Genomic DNA, 27,311 nt, shown 5'->3' on the forward strand with positions numbered 1-27,311 from the left:
TGCCCCTCCCCTAGGAGCAGAGGGTAAGGGCAGCTGGCTGGTCCCAGGGGCCTGCGCAGAGAGCTGGCTGGTTATGCCCCAGGGGCTGAAGTCCAGCACTGCTCTCCCCCGCCCTCTAGAGGCTTTGGGTGGCACTGGGTAAGCCACCCAGGAGGGGTCCTGATTGAGGAGGGGGCCCTGGGCTTCCAAGAAGGTCTGGAAGGTGTCCACAGTCAGACAACAGCTTCGTCTGAAGCCTGCTGATGGGAAGTGCCAGCAAGCTGGTGCTGTGGGCTCAGGCCGAAGGGGTTCAAGGCCCCCCCCCCCCCCCCCCCCCACTGTCTGGAGGGTCCTCCCGCCTGTGGGTCCCAGAAGGAACTCCCTAGCTTGTGCCCTGCCAGCCCAACCAGACAGCCCAACTCCACTTCTCATCTTTCCCTTGGGCAGGCAGCGTCCGGGGGGCTGGAGACTGCCCCTGCCAGCCCTGGGGAGTGTGGGGGCAACTGCAATTCTGTCTTTTGACAGCCAGGAGTTGCCAGAGGGGCTTTAAGTCATATGGGGAGGGTGGTACTCTGGCCTACCCTCTGCCCATCATCTGGCTGTGGCATCTGGGGGGCTTGCTCCACTCTTCTCATTCTTCTCCTTACTTGGTCCTCACTGCAGCAATGAAGAAGGTGTATAGAGGGCAAAAGGCACTTCCTTCCTGGCTGGGTTTCAGCCTCAGTTCTCTGAGGACAGTGGTCGGCAAACTCATTAATCAACAGAGCCAAATATCAACAGTACAATGATTGAAATTTCTTTAGAGAGCCAAATGTTTTAAAACTTAAACTTCTTCGAACGCCACTTCTTCAAAATGGACTCGCCCAGGCCGTGGTGTTTTGTGGAAGAGCCACACTCAAGGGGTCAAAGGGCCGCATGTGGCTCACGAGCCGCGGTTTGCCGACCACTGCCTTAAGTCCTTAGAAGATCAGAGATTCCTGGTTTGAACAGCAGAGGAGGGTCTAGGAATGCGTTACAGAGCTGTCCCATCTGCCCACGTGCCCGGCCAGACTCTCTCCTGGAGCTGTACCCGCTGCTCTCAGCGGAGGGATTGCGGGGGGGGGGGGTTGTGGGGAGCAGCCACAGAAAAAGCAGGATTGGTAGGAGTGTTGTGGCAGACCAAGGAAGCCCCTGGTCCTCACAGCCAGCCGCGGGGGCATCCCCAGCCCTCCCCTTCCCAGTGCCTGGGGGTGCCATTTCTACTCAAACAGTGGCTCTGGGCTCCCCTGCCCAAGCTGATGCCGCCATGGAGGCATAGCTCTGCCCCAGGGTCCTGCCGTGCCTGGAGTGTGGCGCGGGTGCCCGGCAGGGAGCCCAGGGCCAAGTGCCCTCTCATCCCCTCCCCACAGGGAATGGTCTTTCCCTCCATTTCCCACAAACACTTGCTTTGCCACTTGACAGCCTTCTCATTCCATTCCCCTGCTGCCCTGCTCCTGGCCCCACCACACCCCTGACAAATTCCTTCCCTCACTTCAGCTCCCAGATCAGAACACAGGCACCCCACCCACCTCTGCTCCAAACGGGGTGGGGGGGGGGAGATGGGGGGACAGGAGCTGACACCCTCTCTCACCTCTCCGCCGTTCTCTCCCCTTCTCTCCTGCTCCCTGACATTTCATCCAGGTGAGGAGCCGGCTTAGAAGTCTCTAAGTAAACATCCTGCCGCTATGGCCCATAAATCCCCCGGAGCCGATGAGTTCGGTAGGCCTCGCTTATCTGACTTAAATCCTCGCTCCGATCCCACTGGCTGGGTGACGGCCATAGGAAAGCCCGGGCTGTTTATCAGACAGCCGGCGGAAGGGCACACGGCCCTCTGCCTCCCCTCCCACGTGCACGGCAGGAATCTCCACAGCATCTCTGAGAGGTGGTCCTGGGAGGGGCTCCCTGTCCTCCCGCCATCTCTGCCTGCCAGGCCACGGGCCAGAGTGTCCACAGCTCAGGCCTCACAGCGTTTCCCCTTCCCGAATGCCAGGGACAGGAGTCCTACCAGAGCGTTAGAGACCAGCCAAGGCTTTGCTCTCTGAGAGGACATGGAGGCCAGAGGCAGGCGGTGCTCTGCTCCGGGTCGCACAGCAAGGCAGCCACCATCCCTGGTTTTGAACTCTGTTGTCCTGACTCCCAGCCATGGCCCCACATGGGGACATCCGAGGAGCTGCTCAGGAAGCAGCAGTGCTCAATGCCAGGGCGTAGGGGCTCTGTGTGAGGGGCCATGGCTGCTCCCCACTCTCCACTCACTGTTGGGAGCCAGGCTGGGTAGCGGGGGACCAGCTAGGGAGAGAGATGGTCTCCACATCTCCCCAACTCCCGTCAGCCTTCCGGAGACTCAGGGAGAAATGGTTACTTCGAAAGCATAGGTAACCCCTCCGGCAGGGCTGGGGGCAGCCTCTCCCAGCCCTGACTGGCTTGCCGGGAACAGCTGGGTTTCTGGGAGCACGCTTCTCCTCTCCGTGGGGCACCATCAGAGTTGGTAGTGGTGTGTGTGTGTGTGTGTGTGTGTGTTTGTGTGTGAGTGTGTGTGAGTGTGTCTGAGTGTGTGTGAGTGTGTGTGTGTGAGTGTGTGTGTGAGCGTGTGTGTGAGTGTGTGTGAGTGTGTGTGTGAGTGTGTGTGAGTGTGTGTGTGTGTGTGTGTGTGAGTGTGTGTGTGTGAGTGTGTGTGTGAGTGTGTGTGAGTGTGAGTGTGTGTGAGTGTGTGTGTGAGTGTGTGTGAGTGTGAGTGTGTGTGAGTGTGTGTGTGAGTGTGTGCGTGTGAGTGTGTGTGTGTGAGTGTGTGTGAGTGTGTGAGTGTGAGTGTGTGAGTGTGTGTGTGAGTGTGTGTGTGTGAGTGTGTGTGAGTGTGTGTGAGTGTGTGTGAGTGTGAGTGTGTGTGTGTGTGAGTGTGTGTGTGTGTGAGTGTGAGTGTGAGTGTGTGAGTGTGTGTGTGTGAGTGTGTGTGAGTGTGTGTGTGAGTGTGTGTGAGTGTGTGTGAGTGTGTGTGTGAGTGTGTGTGAGTGTGTGTGAGTGTGAGTGTGAGTGTGTGAGTGTGTGTGTGAGTGTGTGAGTGAGTGTGTGTGTGTGTGTGTGTGTATTAGTTCCCGTGGCCTTCAGCCTGCAGACCTGAGGGAAGAGGAGATTGGTGGATCGTGGTGGAGAGAGGCTCACACTGTGGGGAGGAGCAGCTCCCCAGGGTAATGGTGCGTCTGCTGGAGGCAGATTCGCTGTGCTGCCTCTGTCCTCTTTACAGCCTGTCAGGGCGGGGCTGAGGCCCTCACTGTACTCTCTAAAGTTGCCACCCCAACTCCCCTGGCACCCCATGGGCAGGAATGTGTCCCGTCTCCTCGGAAATCTCCCTTCAGCCGTTTCTCCCTGAGTCTCCGGAAGGCTGACGGGAGTTGGGGAGATGTGGAGACCATCTCTCCCCCTAGCTGGTCCCCCGCTACCCAGCCTGGCTCCCAGCCGTGAGTGGAGAGTGGGGAGCGGTCCCCCCAGGGGACTCGGAGAAGCCCAGGTTTCTGCTGGGCACAGAGAAGCACTCAGCCAACAGGACCCACTGGGACCGGCCAGTTGTTCTCCTGGGCCAGTGGGGGCCTGGCAGAGAAGAAGGGGTGGGGGGTGGGGGGAGAAGGAGAGGAGGGCTGGAGACACCGAGGAAAGAGAAAGTGAAAGGAAAGTGCTTCGATTACTGATCACTGTCTGTGATCCGGGCACTTGGGGCTGGAATTCCAGCCCCAGGGTGGGCTTGGCCATGACTGGCAACCTGTGGCTGGAACCTGTGAGGCCCCTGCTATGGTGGGTGTGGGCTATGCTTATGCCCCCAGAGTGGGGGCATCCTGACCTGGTCTTCCCAGGAATGGAGGAGGAACGGAAGCATGTAGATCGGGGCCCCAGACAGGCCTCCTTCTCGGCTGGGAACTGCACATTCCAGCCTAGAGTCCACAGTGGACCGGGTAGGGCAGACAGGCAGCTGGTACAGCCCGGCACAGGCATCTGATTGGTCAATCGCTGCTGTTCCAGCCCCCCGAGTCCTCTGTCTGCCTCTCTGACCACCCCTGTCCCTTCCTGGGTCCCCGGGACCTCCCCACAATCCAGAGACAGAGGGGTTTATGCCTAGCTCGGCACATGCCCCCAGTTCTAGGGGAACTGTGCCGGGGCCATAATGGCGTTGAATACTATATTAGCCGTCACCTCCGCTGGGGGACCAGGTGCCTCAGAGCTGGAGCTGTCCAGGGCCAGGTCTTGGGACGGGGTGGGGGTGGGGGGTGGGGGGAAGCTGGCAGCAGGCAGAGCCGCCCTACCTTACGTCTCCTGGTGCTTCCTGCTGTTCTGGAAGGAGCTGGTCTGGCTGAGCAGGCTGGCATGTGGGGAGAGGGAGGCAGGACCATCTCTCCGGGGGACCCAGGCCATGGTGCATACCAGCCCCCCGACATGGGAAGGAGGAGCCAACCCTGGAGCCCTGAGCCCAGCAGCGGGCCTGCTCCAGATGCTCATGCCACCCAGCGCACCCTGGCACTGCCTGGCTCCCCACCTGGCGAGTCAGCTCTTGGAGGCAGAAGCTCTCAGTGTCCCAAAGGTGCCTGGCTCAGCCTTGGAGCCCGAGGAGGTGGCCCTTGGAGAGGTAGGAATGGCACCCAGCTGTGAGAGAGAGAGAGATCTGAGTTCAGGGGTTGCCTCTGGGCAGATGTATGGCTTTGGACAATGCTGGGCCCCATTCTGTTCATCTGGCCGTCGAAGGAGTTTTCAAACTTCCTTTTTAGCAGTGGAGCCTTTTCCAATCAGCGAGGCAAGATAAAATGGTGTGCTTTGCCTGTCCATCCCCACCCGCCCCACCTCTGAGGCCCCCAAGGCCCCTACGATCAGGGTCCGAAGTTCTCACAGGGATACCCCTTGACTAACTGCTTCATGGATGACCTCGAGGACGTTAGGCCAGGCTGCTCCTGGAAGCCAAGCGGGGTGTGTGTGTGTGTGTGTGAGTGTGTGTGTGTGTGTGTGTGTGTGTGTGTGTGTGTGTTTCCCACTCCCCATGGCCTGCCCTCTCCTCTGGGTCTGGGAAGGCAGGCAGCACGGTGGGGGTGACTCCTCCCAGGGGCCAATCATTAACTGGCTTTATCTTTGTGAACGGTCCTGGGGGGCTTGGGTCATGGGCCAGGCTTCCGGCCAAGGCCCAGGGGGTCACTAGAGGAGGAGGGAAAGGACCCTTCTTGCTAGGAAGTGTGTGTGTGTGTGTGTGTGTGTGGGGGGGGGGTGCTTTGGGTCCCTGCCTCTCTCATTTTTCCCTAGGATTTCCCTGAAGGAACCTACATTGTAGCCAACTCAGTGACCACCTGGTGACACAGTTGTTCCAAAGAAAGGCGAAAGCAGGAACCCGGCCAGCATACCCCACCCCTCGTCATCTTTGGCACGCATCGTGTGGCTTCTTTTTTTAACAGGCGGATGGGATGGGATAAACCCATGTTCCTTTTTCTTTCTGTTTGACTTTAGCCAAATGATAGTGGGCTTGCGTTCTCAGGGAGTTTGCTCCCTCACGGGGGTGGGGAGGTGGGGGGGTGGTAGGGACAGGAGAAAGGGCAGGGAAGTGACATGATGGGGCCCCTACTCTAACCTAGCCAGGAGCTTTGCTTGTATTCACTGTCACTCGGTATCCATAACCCTGGCAGAAACCAAAGTCCTCCCTGCCAAACCTCCGAGGGTATGGCGGGCAGGCTGTGTCCCCCTACAACCTTGGGAAGAAGGCCCGTGACTCCCATTTTATAGACGAGGAGACGGAGGCTCAAACAGATGAAGTGACATGTGCGAAGTCACAGCTTGGACACGGTGAACCAACACTGAGCCCAATTCGCCTGGCTTTTCTCACCGCATGCTGTGCAGGTAGGTGCAGGGTGGGAGAGGGGAGCTGCTGGGGGCTTTTCACAGTGAGGGTTCACCAAGCCAGTGTTTTTTTAGTTTTTTTTTTTTTTTTTAAGACTGAGGTTCTGGCCTCCCAGGGAAGCAGTTCCCTACCTGCTGAAATGTGATGGGTTCCTTGGAACCACATCTCCACTTCACCACGTGGTGCCTTGCCTCAGATTTCACACGCATGCTGGGGTTCTCCGAGCTCAGCACTGTCCTCTCTAGGAGCCTTTAGGAGGGCGCACTGCCTGGAAGACGTGCACTTTGTTTAGCGATTGCACTCGGATGCTTGATGGAGCTGCTACAGAGACTTGAAGCTCAGGGGACTTTGACCTTGGCAGAGCCTGAGGTTCAGAAGTGGGTACTGACTTGGCCAGGGTCACCCACATGTAGGAGGCTTGGCTTTTTTAGCCCAGGGCGATTACAGGTCTCCATACATCTGTGGCAGGCACCAGGAGCGCGCTGGGCACCTGCTGGGGATGGGGAGAGGGCAGAGCTGGAGTGAAGACCTTGCTGCTTCGCCTTGCCCCCGCTGAGCGGCCCTGCTCTGGTCCCTGGCTGGTCTCCTCCTCTGGTCCCAGGCAAACAACATCAGTGCTGGACCCACCTCCAGTGTCTGCTTGTTTGTTTAAATTCTCTGGCAGACATGCTGTCCCAGAGGGTGGGGACACCATGTGGGGCTCTCCCCGCTCCCAGGGGGTATCATTGTCCCTGTGGGCTTTGTCTAGGAATCTTTGTGAAAAAACCCTAATCCCCCATGGGGGCCACCGGAGTCCTCACTTCCCTGCCTGTTCTCTCTTGCTTCACCTGCTGGCTAGTCTGTTCTTCGATCAAGGCTCAATTGCCACCTCCTCCAGGAGGCCTTCCCTACTCCCCGCAACCACGGCCCCCTTTGGAGAGCTTCTATTTCCACTTTCGTCTTTGATTCACCTCCACGTGGGAAGCTCCTTCCACACTGGTGCCGTCCCAGGGCCCAGCCCAGAACAGGGCTCGTGGGCTGAGTTCAGTGCCCGCTTACGGGATCACATCCTACATCACCGCCTTCCGAAAGCTCTTCCCGACGCCCACTGCAGCCGGGTGGGCTGCTCGGCCTCAGAACCTTCCTGGCACCGTGTGCCTCGCTCAGGGGCTTCTTTCCCATCATGCCTTCTGGGGTGACTGTGTGCACAACCATCTGTGCAGCAACCCTCCTAGGCCGGGATTTTCCGTCAGTTTTACAGACAAGGGGAACTGGGGACCAGAGAGGTGGCGTAGCTTGCCTAAGGTCACACAGTTAAAAAGAGGCAGAGCCAGGAGTGCCACGTGGGTCCATTTGGGCCCGAAGCCCCGAGCTTTCCACGAACCTGCTTCAGGTCTCCCTATGCCTCCTATAATATCAGCCCGGTGCCTGGCAGGCCTTGGAAAAGATACTTAAGTTGAAATGAAGCTCGGCTCCAGGCAGGAGTGAGGTTCGAAGGGGGATATATCATTAGGACTTTAACTACCACCTTGTACCATCACCTTCTTCCCAGCAGACGGGGCAGGGGTGTGGACGGGGCAGCAACGGGCAGGATGGGGATCTGACCCTGAGGGTTAGCGAGGACAGCGCTGTCAGGAAGTGGACATGTCGGGCGCTGACAGCGGGAAGCAATCCAGGAAGACAGCCTGGTGTTAGGGGTTAAACTGAGGCCCAGGAAGGAGAGGCAGAGGCTTGGCTGATGGGCCAGGGGGTGGTGTGGGTATGTGCACTCCCCGAGATAGTGACCCTGCCCAGCTCCTCTGCCCGGTCCCCAGCCTGCTCCCCCTCCTCCTTCACTCCTTTTTCCTGACTGGGTTCTGAAGGGAGTTGACCTCTCTGGCGTCCCCGGCTCCCATTTTGTTACCAATCAGCAAGATTACCTATCATTAACCGAGTGAAGCCTCCAGATCCAGATGTGGCTATGGTGTTGGCACTGGAAAAGAGGCCCTGCTTCCTGGCTTTTGCTTTGTCTCTCCATTGCTCTGTTGCAAAGATAACTAGTGAGACACAGAGAGAGGCTGACCCACGGCCACACAGAATTGAGAGGAACCCACTCCCTCAATTCTACGGGCTGGTATTCCTGCCCCTGCTGCGGGTTATATCTGTGGACTGCTCTGTGTCTGGGGGTCGGGCGTTGAGTGGAGGGAGAAGACCTTCCTCCCATCACAGAGAGACCACTTGGAGAAATGTTTAGACAACAGCAAGGCTCAGAGACCCTCGCCTTACGTGAGGGGGGCTCTGTGCCTTTATCCGCAGGCCTGGAGGTGAGCTGCCCACACCCACAGGCGGGAGAGCTTCCCTGAACATCAGAGGTGACAGGACCTTGGGACAAAGTACAACCATTGTGCCTTGGGCCGATCACTACTTCCTTTGTTTGGGGCCACAGCTGGCTCCTGGCCACCTTTCACCTTCTTTCCCACCCCACCTCTGTCACTCTCCCTTCTCCCCCCTCCCCCCTCCCCCCTCCCCTGGCACACCTTCCCCTTCCTCCTAGGCGCCTTCTGAACTGCACAGAGCCTTCTGTGGAGGCCTCCTGAGCCCCGAGTGCGGCTGAGGCTGTCCCCGAGGGGAACCAGCATGACCTCTGTGGGGGCTGCTCTCTGCTCCATGCCCCCTCCCACACCATGCTGTTGGGTGATCTTGGCTCCCTCTGTGCCCTTGGGATTTTCTGGAGGGACAGCCTTCCCTAACACTCCGGCCCTGAAGCCACCCACAGAGCGAGGAGAAGGGAAATTAAGTCTGTGGATTAGGCTGCTGGGAAGAGAAGGCGCTATAGAGACACGACGTGGTCTTATGATTGCTGATTTGCGCTCTTTGCTCTGTGCATTGGGCTTTCCATTCCATGACAATGTGAGCATTGGCTGGGCCCATGATGGTGCACTGTTACCAAAGCGTGTGATGCCACGTGGGGGGACGGTGTTCAGAGTCAAGCCCCCTCCTCTAAGTCGCCACCAGGTTGTGTGTCTGAAATAACAGATGGAGATGGGAGACCACCCTCTCCTCCCCCTCCCCACCTCGTCCCTGACTAGGGTGCCAAAACCCCTCAGGCCAGCCTGCAATTCCGCTCCCCCGTTTCCTGTGGCTCCTTGGGTGGAGCTCACATAGGGCATTGGAACACACACTGCCGAATGCCACCCACGGGGATGGCTGGCTCAGGCCAGGGAGAGCACTGGGCTAGTAAGTGACAGTGAATGGTCGCACCTCCTTGGAACCTCTGGAACCTCTTCACCCTCCTTCCGAGTTCAGGGTAGTTCATTAAGACCTTCTCTTCAGGCCTCCCCGGAGGCCGGGTAAGCCTGAGATGAGCGGGATATGGAAGTGATGCCACTGGGAGTCTCTGTCCTGGGCTCTGCTGGCTTCAGGGTAGGAGCGAGGGAGGGGGACTGTGCCAAGGTGCCCATACCTTGTGCTCCGGAGGTCTGAGAGGAGAACCAGGTTGGGCGAGGAGGACGGTCAGCAGCTGGCCTTCCGTATCCCATGCGGCAGCTTGAGCATGGAGCCTAGGTGAGGAGGCCTGCCTGGGAGGGGGCCCCGAGCCAGCAAATAAATGTTTACTAAAAAGCAAACTGTAAAAAGACCTTGTTCCTGCTGCTGGGAAGCCTGCCAGGTGGTGGAGACAGGCCTGGAGGCCTGAATGATGGAAAGGGTAGGATAGAATTGGGGGGAGCCAGCCCCTCTGCTCATAGGGGTCTCGGGACACCACTCCCGCGGAACTGGAGTACTAAAGGGGTAACCTAGCACTCCCCCCAAAACACAGCACCACTGCTGAAGTGGGGGGCTGGCGGAGTAACCCTTTTGGATCATTTTGACCAACTTGGGGGAAGTCACTGCATTCCCATTCTCTCTCACCCTGGCTTCCACTCTCAGCCCAGGCGAGGCGTTCACAGAGGCTACACCAGCCCTAGGCCAGGCCCTGGCCAGACCCAGATAAATAATGCGACCCATTGGTCCCTCTCTTCCCACAGGTATTAGAGCCCCCCTTTGTTCCCTGGGGGAGCCTAGGAGCTACTGGGTCAAAGCCCAACCAGGAATTTCCCCAGGTTGGTCCTATATGCAAGGGTGGGGTGGGGGGCCTTGGGGAACACTTAGAGAAGATAGGGGAGTTGGGAAAGAGTGAGGCTTTGAAGAAATGGAGGGGATGAGAGGAGAGGAGAGAAGGGAGGCCACCAACTGGGAGAAGCAGGCAAGGGATCCGGGTTCTGAGGGTGCAGAGGACAACTCCCCAATTCTTTTCAGAAGAGGAGCTGTGAGCCTGGATGGGGCTGATGGAACCCTTGGCCCCCAGCCAGGTGGGAGCTCTGGGCAGCTGGCCTACAGACGTTCCTCAGTGCTGGTGAGTAGGTTTGAATCATCACTCAGGCCCTGGCCTCCATCCGCTCCACCAGCCCCCTGGCCTCAGTTCCCTGGCAACATCTGGGCGGGGGGAGCAGAAACAAGGGCCTCTGTCTGTCCAGCTGCCTCTCCCTTTGGGCTCTGCCAGACTCCACTGAGCATACGTGGTCTCCAACAGGTCCTCTCTCCTCTGGGCGCTGACTAACCCCAGAACCACACGCTTCCCATTCTCGGCCCCACAAACTCGTGTTAAATACTCTTCCCAAGAAGAACCCCTCCCCCCTTCTCCATACTTCCCAAAGGAACCCAGTCACCCCAGCCTGCTGGCTGCAGCTCACTCTGATGAGCACATTGTCCAGATGGGTACACGGGGCCCTCTGTGCCCATCACTGAGCTCTCTGCACATGGGGCCACGAGTCCAAAAAAAGTGACCTCACTGTTTGGGAGGTCAGAAATGCAGGGCTCAGGGGTAAATCTTTCCCTCTCATCCTGAGGCCCATTCCCTCTTGAGCCAGAGCTGGGGTGTGTCGCTAGGGGGCGCTCGGCCACCACAGGGAGGCTGGGTGAACTTGGTAGAGCAGCGTCAGCGGAGAGTGAGGACGCGCTGAGTGTCAGGGTGAGTGCGGGGAGGGGGAACTGAGTGTTGGAGGAGGAGGGTGTCGGAGAGGGGGAGAAGGGCAGGGGTCACTCCAGAAGACCTGTGCTTCCCTATCTCCACCCGTTCCTGTTGGATGCCCCCATCCTCACGCCCTCTCCAATATCCCCAGCAAAGGAGAATAGCTTTCTAGTCTGTTCGCACGTAACCTCACTTTCCTGTTCCCTCCCCGCAGATACCGCGAGTGGGTCTCCGGGCAAAGCGGGGGTGGGGTAGGGGGTGGGGGAGGCGGATGGGTGATTTTCAGGCTGTGCGCCGCGGTGGGGGTCTAGCTTTCCCTTCACTTGGGTGGGTGGGGGCATAGGCTTGCTTCACTAGGTGTCCGCAGGCGAAGGCTGCGCCAGGGGGCCGGGCCGGAGCGGAGCTGCTGGAGGCGAGCGTCTTCGCCTGGGGGCGTGCCGGGGGCGGGGCTGGCGGCGGGGGCGGAGCCAGGCCTTTTTTTTGGGGCGGCTGGTGGCGTTGGGAAGCGCAGAGGCTTGGGGCAGCCAGGCTGCGGGGAGGCCGCGGCGCGGGGGGCTAGCGGAGCCGGCGGCAGCGGCGCTCGGTCGGAAGACGCGGCGAGGAGGCAGGCGAACCCTCGGAGTCACCAGCCAGGGGTCTCCGCACTGGGATTTGAAATTGATTTAACTAGGGTTTACCCTCCTCCCTTTTTTTTCTTAAACATTTTTTTTTTTTTAAAAAAAACCAAAACCGTATTCTTTCAGTTTTTAATTTATTTTTTGCTTCCCATTCCCCCCGCTTCAATCGGGCCGGCCGTTTGGGAAGATCGCTCCTTCACGCCCCCCAAATCACTCCGGATTTTGGAAACCAGTAGCGAGAAGAAAGAGGCAGCGGGAGCGCCGAAGAGAAGTCGAGGAAGAGAGAGAGACCGGGTCGGAGAGCGCGCGCAAGCGGGCGGGCGAGCCGCGAGAGGGACAGGGGCGAAGCGAGTGACCTGCTTTTTGGGGGTGACCGCCGGCGCGCGGTCCCGCACCCGAGCAGCCGCGCTGACCGACAGACAGACAGACACCGCCCCCCGCCCCAGCGCCCACCTCCTCGGCGGCAGGCGGCCGGCGGCGGCGAGCCGCGGGCAGGAGCCGCAGCAGCCCGCGCCCGGAGGCGGGGTGGAGGGGGTCGGGGCTCGCGGCGTCGTCCTGAAACTTTTCGTCCAACTTCTCGGCTGTTCCCGCTCCGGAGGAGCCGTGGTCCGCGCCGGGGCAGCCGAGCCGAGCGGAGCCGGGAGAAGAAGTGCTAGCCCGGGCCGGGAGGAGCCTCCGTCCGAGGAGGAGGAGGGGGAGGAGGAAGAGGAGAAGGAAGAGGAGAGGGGGCCGCGGTGGCGACTCGGCGCTCGGCAGCCGGGCTCATGGACGGGTGAGGCGGCCGTGTGCGCAGACAGTGCCCCAGCCGCGCGCGCGCCCAGGGCCCTGGCCGGGGCCTCGGCTCCGGGAGGAAGAGGAGCCCGCCCGGGCGACGAGGAGAGCGGGCCGCCCCGCAGCCCGAGCCGGAGAGGGAGCGCGAGCCGCGCCGGCCCGGGCCGGGCCTCCGAAACCATGAACTTTCTGCTCTCTTGGGTGCATTGGAGCCTCGCCTTGCTGCTCTACCTCCACCATGCCAAGGTAAGCGGCCGTCCCCGCCCGGCGCCGCGGGCCGCTGCGAGCGCCTCTCCCGGCGGCTGGGGACGTGCGTGCGAGCGCGCGCGTGGGGGTTCCGTGCCCCACGCGGGTCCCCGGGCGCCGGGCGCGCGGCTTCCCCCTCCGTCCTCGCACGCGGAGGGGGAGGGGGCGCGCGCTAGGTGGGAGGGCACCGGGGTAGAGGCTCACCGCCCACGCGGGCCCTGCCCACCCACCGGATCGCCGCACGTACGATCTGGGCCGACCCGCGGAGGGAAGGAGGGCGGGAGCCGCGGGAGGAGGCCGAGGGGGCTGGGCTTGCGCCGCCGCCGGCCGCTGAAGTTTGCTCCCGGCCGCCGGCGGGTCCCCGACGAACTGAAAGTCCGGGCAGCGGGGGCGGGAGCCGGAGTCCAGCGGGCAGGGGGGTGCTCGGACCTTGGACCGGAGGAGGGCTGAGAGCGCGGAGGAGGGGGCAGGGCGCCGGCGCAAAGAGGGGCTCGCTGTCACCGCCGCTGGGTCCCTGCGGCCCTCGCCTCGAGTTTAGGAAAAGTTTCGGGGTGGATTGCTGCGGAGACCGCCCCCCCACCCCCTCTCCGCCGGGCCACCTGCGCGGCGCCACCCCCGCCCGGCCCCGCTCGCGTCCCGCTCCGTGCCCGCCCGCCCTCCCCCGCCCGGCCGGGCGCGCGCGGCGCGGAGCCGATTACATCAGCCCGGGCCTGGCCAGCCGCGTGTTCCCGGAGCCGCCGCGGCCCGAGCTGGGAGTCCCGGGCGGCGAGCGGCGCCCCTCCCCCCGCCGGCCCTCCGCGGGAAGGTGACCTCTCGAGGTAGCCCGGCGGGAGCACCCGGAGCACCACCCTGTCCCTTCCGGCCGCCTCCAGCTCCCGGTCTCCTCCTGTGCCAGGAAGGATTTCCAGACGCCCCTTCCCCATTTCCTCCCTGGCGTGGAGAGAGCCCCCTGCCCATCCCTTTAGTCTTCGCTCCCCTTGGCTGAGAAATCCCATCAAACCTCGCTCAGCCCCTAGGCCAGGCAGAGGAGGATCCCCGTCAGGGGTCAGGGTGCCAGAGCCCACGGGGGGCTTTGTGGAGAGCTCCCACTTGGTGACAGGCAGCGTCCCTCCCTCCCTTCCCCCACACTTCCAGGTGGGATGCGCTTTAGCCTTTGTGGGGTGGGCCATGGGAGGGTTTACAGAGTGTCATTATTACTCCACTTTACACTTTTTTGGAAAAACGGTTTGAAATTTGCTGAGAGGTAGGCAACCTTGGGAAGCACGCCTGCCGGCCTTGCAAACACACTTTGTCCCAGTGAAACGAGACACTGGAGCGGGAGCAGGTGGTTTCTTGGAACTTCAAACTTGCCCACCCAACTCGATTCTCTAAGCCACCGAGGAGGTCACTTTCCCACCCCTCCCTCGGACTTGCCCCTTGCACAGAGGCCCAGGGAAGGAAACGGGCCGGGGTCCCTGCTGCCACCGGAGTTCCTCAGACCCTGGCACAAAGGCCTTGGCTCCAGGCCTCCAAGCAGGGAGGGGAGGGGAGGAGTGGCGGACTGGCCATAGCGTGACCTTCAGAGGCCCCCAGAGAAGGGCACCTGGCCCCTCCCCGCGCAGAACTGCTCCTCCCTGTGCCCCCAGGCCTTGGAGGGGGTATGGAGTTTCTGTCCCCTTTCCTAGTTGGGGCCCAGGAGGCATGGAGGCCACAGAGAGAAAGTTGGCAGAGGGAAGCCAGGGGGGTGTCCTGGGCATGGGTGAGGGACTGAGGTGGACACTCTGGGGGGCCCCTGAGGGAGCTGCAGTTGGAGGCTATCCAGCTGGGAGTCTGGAAACTGTTATCTGACCTTGGTCCTGGGGGCAAGGCTAGGGGAACCGGGGTGCATTGGGAGTGGGTGGGAAGGAGAGAGAGGCAGACAGACTGAGATGCTCACTTCTCGGTGGCTCTGCAGTTCTGTGGGCGAGGGGGTGGCTCTGCCATTCAGGTTCTGCCCGCGAAGAGGGGGAGATGGGGCGGGCAGTCGGTGAGAACGACAGACCCTCTGGAAGGGCTGGGAGAAGCCTCTGCCCGGTGCTGTCAGGTTCACATGGTTGGACTTGTTGACCTTCACAGCTTCTGGGGAGGGGAGGAATGAGCTGGTGGGGGTGGGGAAGGATGGGGGCAGACCTCAGGCCTAGGTAGTGCAGGGGGCCCCCTAGGGGCTGGGCATTGCTAAGGCATAAAAGACTTCCCTGGTTGCATTTGAGGAAAGAGCCCAGGTGAGAGGGACTTGGGGACCCCCTCAGTCTGGGAGGGAGGAGAAACCAGGGAAGAGGCCAGGAGTGTGAAGCTAAAGGTGTTGGAGATCTGTTCAGGCCCCGGTGAGACTTGGGCATGGGGAGAAATGAGCTCTCCCCTCCCTCCGGCCTTCCTCCCAGGTTTTTACCCTCCAGGCAACCTGTGGGTTTGCTGGATATTCCTGAAGACTTGAGAGTCTGGATGGGGGAGGGTGGCTGGTGCCCTTCAGGCCTCTGCGCCCCCTCCCTAGCGTCAGCTCACCCTGGTATTTGTCATGTCAGCAGGAGAAGGTCACCATGTTGTTTTTCTCGCCCCCAGTCCTTCCTTCCTACCCCAGCCCAAATTTGTCCTATTTGACCTTAATACTTACCTGTGGCTTTGGATCAGGGAGTGGGGGAGTGTGTGTGTGTGTGTGTGTGTGTGTGTGTGTGTGTGTGTGTGTGTGTGTGTGTGTGTGTGTGTGTATGTGTATGTAGGGTGTGGGAGAAGATTCACTTCCCTTAGCTCAGAACTGTGGAGAAGGGATCTAGAGATTCTGCTGTTTTCCTGCTGCCTTTTGAGTTTTCCACCCCCAATGCCTGGCCAGTCTTTATCTTCTTTTGGCTTCACAATCGGAGCAGTCTGGGGTGGGGGTGGGTGGGTTCTGGCCTGCAGGGAGCCCCTGGTGGTGCCTCGTTCTACTCAGAAGCCTCGGAGAAGCCAGGGGCTATGGAGTGGGGGGTGGGGGGCAGGAGGAGGAGAGAGGGGCAGAGTGGCCGTCCCCCTGCCCATGCCCATGTCTCACCCTTTTGTTTTGTCCTCAGTGGTCCCAGGCTGCGCCTACGGCAGAAGGAGAGCAGAAAGCCCACCCAGGTGAGTCCCCCTGGCCCCTGGATGGGATCCTTTAACTCCCCAAGGGCTGGGGTGGGAGGCCCCGTTTCTTCTTTCATGGTCTGGGGTGGAGATCAGGAAAGGGAACGGTTAACCCTTCTTTCCGGAGGACTGGCTCTTCCCTATCCAGGCCTTTACTAGGGAAAGGACTTGTGGCCTTTTCCTTCTGCTCTTCCCAGTAAAGTTTCTTAGAGGGAGCTATGAGCATGGACCAGGAGGACAATGTTCAAGTATCCCAGAAGTCTGTTTGTCTCACACCCTCCCCCCTCCCCCCTCCTCCAAGGGATGATGGATACTCCATGTCACTTCCAACCCAGCATGTCTCACCTGTGGGGCCTGTGTGCAGGGGCTGTGACCCTTGCCATCCAGAGAGCTGGTGGCTGTGCATGAGCTAGGGGTGCGGAGACCCAGCCTCATGGGACCCCGTCCCCCCAGTTTGTATTCCTTTGGGGGTGGAGAGAGAAAGCCCTCCAGGTGGAGGAGGTTTGGGTGCTGTGAACTTCCCTGCTGGGCCAGCAGAGGGCTGGCTGTAGCTCCACGGCGCCCGCCCCACCCCCTGCCCAAGCCCAGGCGGCCTGCCTTTTGTTCGCTGAGGTTTGGTGTAGGGCGCCTCCCCTGTCTCTAGGGATGTCCATGCTCTCCCCACCACCGCATGGGGCCTCTGCTCCAGCCCGGGGGCGGGCGGAGTGCCCCATGCTCCTCCCCCAGCTCCCCAGCTCGGAGGAGGTCTTCCTGGAGGCGCTTTTCCCTGACCTTAATCAAGCCGGCCCAGGGTAGTGGCCAAGGGCTGTGTTTGCACTCCCCGCCGGTGGTGATGCCCAGCCGGTTCTGCCTCCTTCCTGGCCTGGGAGCCCTTTCCTTGGCCCCAGGCCTGGCTTCCTGGCCGCTCCACGCCTGTAAGGCCACCCGCTCCCTGTGTCTCTAACCCTCAGCCTCCCAGTGGTCTCTGTGGCCCGAGAGAGGCAAGACAAATGGTCTTTGTTGGGGGAAAGGTTGTCTTCGAGAAACAAGGAAAACAGCGGAAGCCCGATGTTCGAGCGTCTGTGTGTCCTCGCCTTTTGCCGGAGCGGGACAGCTCTCCGTGGAGGCAGCAGCTAGGGTGCTCAGGGTGCTCAGGGTGCTGGTGAAGTTGTCCCCTTCTACCTGCCCCCCCCCCCCCCGGGGGGAATCCAGGGAGCCTTTCCCAAGGAACTCTCACCCAGAGTCTTTCTACCCTCAGCTGTCAGCCACCTGGCCAGACTTCCCTACTCCCCTGTCCTGGGTGGGACCTGTGGCCCTGAGGCCTGGGCCACGTCTGTCCCCAACCATGACAAAGTGTCAGGTCTGGATTAGTCATCTTCTTCAATAGAGACCTGGCTTAGGAAGGACTTCTTCAGATCCCCAGTCTTGTTTTTATAAAAATTTTTTTTTTAAGACACCTTACCTTAACCCTTTTGGGGGTAGAGAAGAATTTTGTGGCCATTGCCTGAATAGAGAAAGTAGAGGTGGTAGGCAAAGCCTGGGACTGGCTTGGGGATCCCCACTGTTCTCTCTCTTTTCACATCTGTGGCTTCCCCGCTTCTTACTTTCCCTCATCTCTCCAAATTCTCCTCAACCCACTTAGGATAGACACAGCCCCCGGGCTCCTCTGCCTTCGTTCCCCTGGAGGGAGGAGGGAGGAGGGGAGTAGGGAGGAGGGAGGAGGGAGGAGGGAGGAGGGAGGAGGGAGGAGGCTCAGCTGCTATCTCTGGGGAGAGCAGCCGGGCCGAGGTTCCGAACCTCGTGTTACCTGGGGCTGAGAAAAGGGAGCGAGTCTTAGGACTGCAAACGGTAGACAAAAACTCCACATCTCAGCCTTTGTCTCCGTGTCTTTCGAGATCAGCCCAACCCGCTCGCCCAGATGTGCAGAGGGAGGGACTGGCCCGCGGTCACACTGAGTGGCGGCCGGAGCCCTGCCTCCTCGCTGACTGGGTGCTGCCCTCCCCTCCTGTGCAGAGGAAACTCATTTCAGGGACAGAATTGCTATGTGGAGGGGGGTGTGTGTGTGATAGGGAGTGGCAGGCTGGGCCACAATTTGGAGTAGTCATTCCAGAGTCCTGAGTTTATTTATTCTCAAGGGCCCGCCCCTGTGGCCCAGAATTACCCCTTCATGCACCGATGCACCCCAGGCCCCGCCCCCAGCCTGGGAAGTGGCCTTCGCCATGCTCTCCCTCTGGACCAGCTTCTAGAAGTGCCCTGTGGCTGCGGTGGCAACACCGTTTTTCCATGATGCAAGCAGTTTGCCCTCTTGGGTGGGGTTATCGGTGGCTGGCAGGGCCTGCACAGTGTGCCCGCCCTCTGCCACCTGCTGACTCCAGGCTGTGCTGTGCCCACTGCCTCCTCAGCCTACCTGTGGGGAGGGGTCTGGCAGGTGGCAAGGTGCCCCCTGAAGCTTCCTCTCTGTTGTCTCATGGCAGAAGAAGGCTAAGCAAGGCCGATTTTAATGCCACCAGTTCCTAGCAGTGTGGCTTTGGGGCAAGTTACTCAGCCTCTAGGCCTCTGGTTCCATATTTATAAAATGGAGGTCCTGCCAGAACCTCATAGTAGAGGATTGTTTGAGATGTCAACTGTAGGGTCCTGTGTCCAGTGCCCAGCATACAGTAAGTGCTCATTAAATGGTAGCTGGTAGGTTGGTAGGGTATGGCAGTGGCTGTGGAGAGGCTGTACATACATGGGGAGGAGGATGGCCAAGCTGGCTGTTCCTTTTTCTATGGGGTGCTTAGAGCACCCCAACAGGTATACTCCCACTCAGACTGTCCTCTGGCATCAGGGTTGACCCGGGAATTGGCTTGGCTGTCATGCCGGGGCAGGGGGATGAGATGTGGCAGGAAATTGACAGCATCCTGCCATCTTTGGCATAAAAGCAGGTCTTCGGCTGTGCTGACAGACAGCTCAGGGAAGGACTGCCACCACAGCTGGAGGGACTTACGTTAGACGTATGGGAGGACTTGCCCCACAGCGGGTACCTCTCCCAGAAAGCCCGGGAGCGGCCTTACAGAGCTGGGTGGAGATCCGGCTTGGCCGTCTTCTGTGCGACCTACCGGGCTCACGTGCCACCCCCTCCCGTGCAGTGGTGAAGTTCATGGATGTGTACCAGCGCAGCTACTGCCGTCCCATCGAGACCCTGGTGGACATCTTCCAGGAGTACCCCGACGAGATCGAGTACATCTTCAAGCCGTCCTGCGTGCCCCTGATGCGGTGCGGGGGCTGCTGCAACGACGAGGGCCTGGAGTGCGTGCCCACCGAGGAGCACAACATCACCATGCAGGTGCGTGCCTGTGAGGAGGAGGGGCAGGGGCACGTGAGAGGAGGAGCCCGCCTGCCCGGTCCAGCGCCGCCCCTGAGTCAGTCGGGAGGCGTGGCAGGCCTCGCCTCTTAGGGGAAAGAGAAGCCTGTACTTCCCAGTCCAGGGTTCCCAGCAAGCCCCGGCCGCCTCCTCCTGCTCCCTGACCTTTGCCCCTGGGTTCCGGAGGAGGAGGATACCTGTGGCAGGAGCCTCCCTCCCACTTTGGGGCTCTGTTTGGGAAGCTGGACGAGCGTGGTTTGTGGGGAGTTTCTAAGCCAGTGGTTTGATGCTGTCTGGTGATGGAGTCTGTTTCAGCCTGGATAGGAGGGAGCTGTGAGACCCGGGGTGGGGATTCTCGGGGGCGGAGGGGGGGGGGGATAAAGGGATGAAGGGAGGGGAGGGATGGGGAGTGGTGAGAACTTAGGATCTGAATTCCCAGCCTGGCCAACCCGTGCAGCCGTGTCTGCCCTCAAGCGGAGCAGGGGCTCCCTGAGGTCAGCAGGGTTGGGGGAGTTGGGGTGGGCCTGAGGCTCTTTCTGATAGAGCCCCCGGTCCCCCTAACTCCGCCACCCGTCACTGCTCTGTAGAGAACCCCTGGGGGCTGAGTGGCAGGAGCCACAGGGGTGTCCCACCTGGGTATGGCTGGCTGGGTCACTAACCTCTGTGATGTGCTTCCTTCTCCTCTAGATCATGCGGATCAGAATTCACAAAGTCCAGCACATAGGAGAGATGAGCTTCCTACAGCACAGCAAATGTGAATGCAGGTGTGTGACCTTGGGCATTTCAATGTTACCTCAGTGCCTCAGTTTCCACATTTGTAAAGTGGGTACAATAATAGTACCTCGTCGTATTGTTATAAGGATTAAGTGAAGTTACATGTAAAGGGATTAAGGCTGTATTGTTATATGGTAAATACTATGCTAAGTTTTTATTAGTAGTAGCATTGTTATTATTATCACTATCATCGCCATCTAAACCCTTCTCTGTTTTGTTCTTTTCCTCTTTCTCTACCACTGCAGACCAAAGAAAGAGAGAGCAAGGCAAGAAAAGTAAGTGGCCATGACTTCAGTTCTCCTTCTCTTTGCCTGTTTTCTTGGTTTGGGGCTCTTGGCTTCCTCTGTCAGGGGCCTGATGACTTACTTCACTGGGCCAAGAAGTGGTCTCATGGGGCCATGTGGTGGCCGCCAGGGGATGGAGCCAACTCCAGGACCATGGCTGTAGACGTAGGGACAAAACCCCGCCTGGACAAAACCCATCCAGGTCTTCAGGTCATCCCTGGCTGGGACTCGAGGCTCTGGTGTGCCGAGGGGCAGTGTGGACGCTGGCTCCCTGGCATGCTGCAGCTTCCCATCACCACCGCAGGGAGAGGGAGCGGGTGGCAGAGAGGCCAGCCTTGGTGCGTCAGATGAAGCAGCCTCTGCAGTGGCTGCTGTGGTGGTGCCGTTGGCTTTGGGGCCGGCTGGCATGCTTTTGGGTGCATGCCCTCCTGCAGGAGGGAAACAGGCCAGAGACACCCAGCCCTCAGGGTCAGGGAGAAAGAATTGATGGAATGTCGGTCATTTTCTGAGGCTTCTAATGGCTCAGCGTGGAGGGTCAAGTCAGGATGGAGCAGGGGTGGAGCAGGGCGAGGCCTGGGGGCAGTGAGCCCTCAGGACTCCGTGAGCCGCTGGCCTGGGGGACCAGTCTGCAGGAGAAGAGACTGAGAGAGATCACCTATGCCCTTCCCTCCTCTCCCTCTCCACCCTATCTGCTCAGTTTCGGAGACATTGAAGGCCCTTAGGCCTCAACCCTTCACCTCTTTCTGAAGTCCCCAACTTCCAGAATTGCTATGAGAGAGAGAGAGAGAGAGAGAGAGAGAGAGAGAGAGAGAGAGAGAGAGGAAGAGAAAGGGAGAGAGAGGAGGAAGAGAAAGGGTGAGAGAGGAGGAAGAGGGAGAATGCGCGTGCACACACTCGAAGACCTTCCTCCTTCTGACATTTCTCCCAACAAGAGGAAACAGACCTGGCCCTTCCTCGGTGCCTTTCTCCCGCTCTCTTCCCCTGGGGAGGACATTCTGAGGGGCATTCTCTCGGGCTGGCATGTGAGAAGAGCGCTGTTTCCCTTGACTGGACAGGCTCCAGCCTGCCTCCCTTGCCCTTTCCCCAAAGGCCTGCTTTGCCCACAGGGAGTGGGGGCTCGCCTGGCTCAGCAGGGAGCCCGGTGAGAGGGTGCAGCAGGCTTTGACAGGCTGGGGAGGTGCAAGCTGCCAAGTGCGGCCAGGCCCCTCCTCCCCACACCTCCCTGGCTCCCACCCCACCCTCCTGCCGGCCTGCCTGGGGCTGTGAGGACACCCGCCCCACCTCTCCGCAGCCCAGGTTATGACTCGGACGGGCTGGTGCCTTATATGTGCCGCCCTTGGTTTGGTGCCAGCCCCCAGTGGAGTTGCTCCCCCATACTCTCAGAGGTAGGGCCTCTGGAGGGATCCTTTTGCTGTTGCACTTGGGAATGAAGATAGAAGGTGCCTGAAGCCCAGCCAGCCCCCCCACCCTCCACCACCCACCCCCAATTGAATCAGGTTTCTGACCTTTGCCCCCAAAGCCTGGCCTACCTTGTCTAGCCCCTGCCCACAGGACCAGGCTTGTGCAGGGTAAAGGGCCTACTCTTGGGGCTTGTGCCCTCCACCCAAGGCCATGCCCAGGGCTGGGGTTGGCACCCCAGGGTGGCTGAAGTGAGCAGAAGGAGCCACCCCCGTGCTTGCTGCCCCAACCTGCACACGAGTGCAAGCTCTTCCTTGGAGGCCGCCTGCCTCCTCCTACCCCGAGCACGTCCTGTCCCCTGCCCTCCTCACGGCTTCTCTTCCTCTCCCTTGCCCCCCCTTCCTCTCTGGCTCTGTTTTTTTATTTTCCAGAAAATCAGTTCGAGGAAAGGGAAAGGGGCAAAAAAGAAAGCGCAAGAAATCCCGGTATAAATCCTGGAACTTGTACGTGGTGCCGCTACTGTCTCGTTCCCTGGAGCCTCCCCAGGGCCCCCCATCTAACTCCCGCTTGCAGGACCCCTTAACCCTCCCCCTCCCTCTGTCCCTCCCTCCCTGCCTCTGTCCTCCCCTCTGCCCCAGTGTTCTCACTCTCTCATTCTCACTCCACTAATTGGCACCAATGGGTAGATTTCGTGGTGGTGTTGCTGGTCCAACCGTTGGGGGCGGGCGGGCAGAGTGGGCTTGGAGGAATCAGGGAGGGGGCTCTGGCCTGTGCTTGGCTGGGCACTGCCTTTCTCTCACCCACTGGGCACCGGTGGCCGGCCCATGTTGGCATGGGTGCCGGGCACTGGTGCCTGCTCACCCGACTGGTTTCCACTGCTCTGGGCTTCTGTGCTTGTCTGGAAGCTGAGGGTGGTGAGGAGGGTGGTGTGAGGAGTGGGCTTGAATGACTCGAAGCAGCTTGTTGTTGGCTGAAGGGGGAGGTGAGGGGGGGAGGGGGTGGTCAGGCACCATCCGGCCCCTCCTCTCTTGGACTCGGAGCTCCTCGAGGGGGTCGCCCTCTTCCAGCCCGACCGTGGCACCCATAGAAGCCCCTCAGTCAGGTGGGCTGCTGCTTCCTCTAGGTTAGAGGCCGTGGAGGGCCAAGCTCTGGGGCAGCTGCCAGGGCTCCCTCCATGGACACTGCCTTTGGGCTCAGCCAGGCGTCTCACCCTGTTCAGCCCACCCCTGGTGGAGGGGCCTGGGCCTGGGCACGCGCCCTCGCACGGGGAGAGGGTGGTTCACCAGCAGGTGAAGAGTCAGGTGCTGTTTTGGGGGGCAGTAGCAGTGGGGACCCTGTGGCCTGAGGCTTGCGCTTGTCCAGTGGACAGCACTGCCCTCCCGGCAGCCCTCTCTCTCCTTGCGCTCTGCCCGTCTGTGTCTGCCTCTCTCCGCGGGCGGGCTTCCTCCCGGGGCTGCCTCTCTCTGCGCGCTCTGTCTCCACTGCAGCACTCGGAGCCTTCCAGGGCGTGGAAGGCCGCGGGGCCCACGAGCTGGGTGGGGGCCCTGCTGCACACAGTAGGGGGTGTTGCATGGTGTTTTTTTTTTTTTTTTTTTTTTCTTTTCTCTCTCTCTCTGCTGACGCTCTAGCTTAGATGTCTTTCCTTTTGCCTTTTTGCAGTCCCTGTGGGCCTTGCTCAGAGCGGAGAAAGCATTTGTTTGTACAAGATCCGCAGACGTGTAAATGTTCCTGCAAAAACACAGACTCGCGTTGCAAGGCGAGGCAGCTTGAGTTAAACGAACGTACTTGCAGGTTGGTTCCCAGAGGGCGAGCGAGCGAGTCAGAGAGGGGCTTGACCCAGAGACGGAGACAGAGAGAGGAAGAGTGAGCGAGAGAGTGTGAGAGAGCGAGCGGACCCGAGAGGGGCCGGCTGCTTGCTTGGCTTCTAGCTGCCTGCCTGGCGACTACTACCTTCCTGGCTGGCGAGGCCCCTGCGGTGGGCGGTGGCGGGCGCTGGTCCGGCCTGGCAGGGCCCCTCAGATGTTGCCCTGGTTGCCTGAGTGGGTAGGCTGGTGTGGCTCAATGTGGCAGTGTGGACGCACGCTGAGTGTTGTGTCCCGTGGTCCTGCTCGTGGTGGCTGTTGGTCCTGACCTTGTGGTTACTACCATCGCTATTAACACCGAGGGCCCTTCCCGGTGTGGGGACGCCAGGAGACGCAGACACTCTCCTGGGGGCCGGGCCCTCCGGAGTCTGCACCGCTAGGCTCCTCACCCCTCACTGCCTCTCCACACTGGGGCTCCTGAAGGCGTGGGTTCTGGCTGCTGGTTTAGGGTGGGTAGGAGGTTTAACATCTGGGCACAGAAGAATTCTTGAATACTCCGGTAGTCGCGGCAACAACCCCTAACAGCCCAAATGCCCCCAGGACGGGTGGAGGGAGGGCTGACGCCCACTTTCCTAACATAAGACCGAACTAACTCCTCACACCTGGTCCTGGTTTGTACTCATCTGTGTACCTGTGTGACGCCCCCCCCCCCCCCCCAAGGCATCCATACCTCTGTGCACAGGGGGCACCAGGGCAGGGTCAAGGGTGTGAGCGAGGTCAGAGGGTGTACCAGGGTGGCCTGTGTTCAGGCATCCCCCGGGAAGGAGGGGCTTTTGTGGGATCCCCCGGGCTGGCCCCCAAGCTTCATTAACAACGTCCTCAGAATGTGGCTACCGCCCCGCCACCGTGTCCCTGTGGCTTGTGAGTGTCCAGCGGGTGCTGGGGACCGTGTCTTGGGGTGTCGCTGTGGGGCTCTGTCTGTCTTGGTGATATGTGGAGACACAGAGTGTATATTGGTGTTGGCGGTGGGGGCTCTGCCTAATGCCAGGAGTGGGTGAGGGGTCTCCACACCCCCTGGTGGGGTAGGGGGTGGTGGGGAGGTTGGGAATTTGCCACGTTAGGGCTTCCATAGAGATTATTCTGCAGAGAGACTGTCTGGGGTGGGGATGTGTGCAGTGACCTGGGCGCTAACTGAGTTACCCCAGCTGGTGGAGACCTCCCCGCAGCCCTGGCTGAGCTCTAGGGGGGACCCAGTACCCCAGCTAACGGCTTCGGGTTCCCGTTCTCAGACTCTCAGAAGGGCAGGGCCTGCTCCAGCTCCTCACAGTGGGGCGGGCAGATGCCCATCAGCCCAGGGGTGGGGGCACGAGGAGCGAGTTCTTGGGGTCCCCTCTGCTTCACTGCGAAGGCCCGGCCGCCGATGGCCTCTCCCCACCCTACAATGAAGAGCATATCGGGGAGGAAAGCAGCCCGGGGCCTGGCCTGCTGCTGCCAGGGAGCGCGGGAAGGGCCAGGCTCGTGGCTGAGGCTGGGAGGGCGGGTGGGGAAGGGAGTTGCAGCCCCATTCCACCGGCTCCCCCTGCCTTGGGAGCCCCCCTTTCTCAGGGCAGCGCCCTCCTTTGGCTGGCTGTCTCCCTGGGCCCCTTTCCCTTGCTCCAGGCGCTCTCCTCACTCTCTTCCCCAGACCTGCCCCAAGAGACTGCGCTGAATCACCTCCCTCGGCAGGGACCCTTCCTGGTTCACTGGGCCCAGCTCTGGCCGCCCCTTAGCTCTTAAGTGTCACTCGGGGACTGGTGTCTCTTATGTGTCTATCTGTTGCCTGTGATGGGGTGTCCCTATGTCCTTGCTTTGTCTCAACTGGGTTGTAAGCTGCAGAGGGCAGATGGGGAGCCCTGAGCATGGCCGCTGCTCAGACAGCGGCTGGGACGGGGCCCTTTGGACAGACAGGGGCTGGCCTCTCCCCTGCCCGGGCTCCCCGAGGCAGGACCAAGCTGTCACCGTCCTCCTGCTTCTGGGGACTCCCCCCAGCTCCTCCCCGGCCCTAACCCGCCTCCGTTTTCCATCCCGCAGATGTGACAAGCCGAGGCGGTGAGCCAGGCCGGAGGAAGGAAGCTCCCTCAGGGTTTCGGGAACCAGACCTCTCACCAGGAGAGACGGATGCAGAATGACTGATACGGAAACCACGCCGCTGCCACCACACCACCACCACCACCACCATCATCATCATCGACAGAACAATCCTTAATCCAGAAACCTGACATGAAGGAAGAGGAGACTGCGCAGAGCACTTTGGGGCCGGAGGGCGAGACTCCGGCGGAAGCATTCCCGGGCCGGTGACCAAGCACGGTCCCTCTTGGATTCGGATCGCCATTGTGTTTTTCTTGCTGCTAAATCACCGAGCCCGGTTAGAGAGTTTTTATTTCTGGGATTCCTGTAGACACACCCACCCACATACATATGTTTATATATATATATATATATTATATATATAAAAGTAAATATATATATTTTATATATATATAAAATATATATATTCTTTTTTTTTTTTTAAATTAACATTGCTAATGTTATTGGTGTCTTCACTGGATGTATTTGACTGCTGTGGACTTGCGTTGGGAGGAGACGGTTCCTGCCCAGACCCCGACAAGGAGGAAGCTGGGAGGAGAGAGACTCTGCCATGACCTTCCTGCGGCCCTTAGGGTGGCCAGGACCCTCCCTGGCCCAGGAGCATGCACGGCCAGGGCCTGGGGGCAAATTTGGCCTGCTTCTGGGAACACCGACAAACCCAGCCCTGGCTCCGAGCCTCTGCCCCGCGTCACATGGACAGGAGGACAGGCGACAGGCACAGGGGCGAGGACGCCGGCTCCGCTCAGGAGTCCGGGGAGCCTCCGGACACGGCTGTGCTTCGGGGAGCCCCTCGACGTGCTGCCTGGGCACTCTGCGCCCCGGGGCGCTGCCTGAAGGACTCGAGCCCGGGCAGCCTTTACCCGCTCTCGCCTGCCTCCGCGATGCCCACGAGGCCGCCGCCAGGTGTCCCGGCGAAGAGGAGAGGACGCTGGTGGAAGAGGAGCAGCCCGGTGAAGCGCGGCGGCGTCTGTGGGAAGGGCCTCTCGCCTCGGCCGCTTCCCCGCTCCCTTCCTGGGTGCGAGGCCCAGGGGCCCCGAGGTCCTCAGACCGTTGAAACCACTAGCTCTGTCCCGCAGGAGACCTGGCTCTGTGTGTGTGAGTGGTTGACCTTCCTCTGTCCCCCCCACCCGACCCTTCCCGCGGCTCAGAGAGACAGGGCAGGATCCACGTGCCCACCATGGAGGCAGAGAAAAGAGAAAGTGTTTTATATACGGTACTTATTTAATATCTCTTTTTAATTAGAAATTAAAACAGTTAATTTAATTAAAGAGTAGGGTTTTTTCAGTATTCTTGGTTAATATTTAATTTGAACTATTTATGAGATGTATCTCTCTCGCTCTCTCGCGCTCGCGCTCTCTCTCTTATTTGTACTGCTCCTTGCTGGTCTTTGTGTATAAAAAATCCGTGTTCCCACAGTCTCTCTTCCCTGATCGGTGACAGTCACTAGCTTGTCCTGAACAGATATTTAATTTTGCTAACACTCAACTCTGCCCTACCCTTCCCCCCCCCCCCCCGCACCCCCCCCCTCCCCCCCGGCTCCCCACCACACATTCCTTTGAATAAGGTTTCAATATACATCTACATACTATATATATATTTGGCAACTCATGTTTGTATATATATATATATGTTTATGTATATATGTGATTCTGATGAAATAGACATTGCTATTCTGTTTTTTTTATATGTAAAAACAAAACAAGAAAAAATAGAGAATTCTACATACTAAATCTCTCTCCTTTTTTAATTTTAATATTTGTTATCATTTATTTATTGGTGCTACTGTTTATCCATAATAATTGTGGGGGGAAAGATATTAACATCACATCTTTGTCCCTTAGTGCAGGTTTTTCGAGATATTCCGTAGTACATATTTATTTTTAAACAGCAACAAAGAAATACAGATATATCTTAAAAAAAAAAAAAGCATTTTGTATTAAAGAATTTAATTCTGATCTCAGAGCTCCTCCTGGTTTCTCCTTCTCCATTGAATCTTTGTTCCAGGTTTCCCTGCCCCCTTTCCCTCCTCCCTCGGG

At 59.7% G+C, this 27,311-nt stretch overlaps 1 protein-coding gene across 1 annotated transcript; it reads left to right on the plus strand.

Moving 5' to 3' along the window:
• Positions 1-1,682: 1,682 nt before the first annotated feature.
• On the plus strand, positions 1,683-27,230 carry VEGFA (vascular endothelial growth factor A; the record flags this gene model as incomplete). The annotated part of the gene is made up of 10 exons (XM_084890212.1): positions 1,683-1,716; positions 11,038-11,046; positions 11,181-12,457; positions 15,520-15,568; positions 18,676-18,872; positions 19,578-19,654; positions 19,910-19,939; positions 21,778-21,849; positions 23,006-23,137; positions 25,219-27,230. 10 exons carry the CDS (start codon positions 1,683-1,685, stop codon positions 25,238-25,240), a joined length of 1,899 nt encoding a protein of 632 aa, XP_084746338.1. The 3' UTR covers positions 25,241-27,230.
• Between the last annotated feature and the right edge of the window lie 81 nt (positions 27,231-27,311).

The sequence above is a fragment of the Pipistrellus hanaki genome, assembly GCF_964339955.1.
Source record: "Pipistrellus hanaki genome assembly, chromosome: 7".
NCBI classification, from domain to species: domain Eukaryota; kingdom Metazoa; phylum Chordata; class Mammalia; order Chiroptera; family Vespertilionidae; genus Pipistrellus; species Pipistrellus hanaki.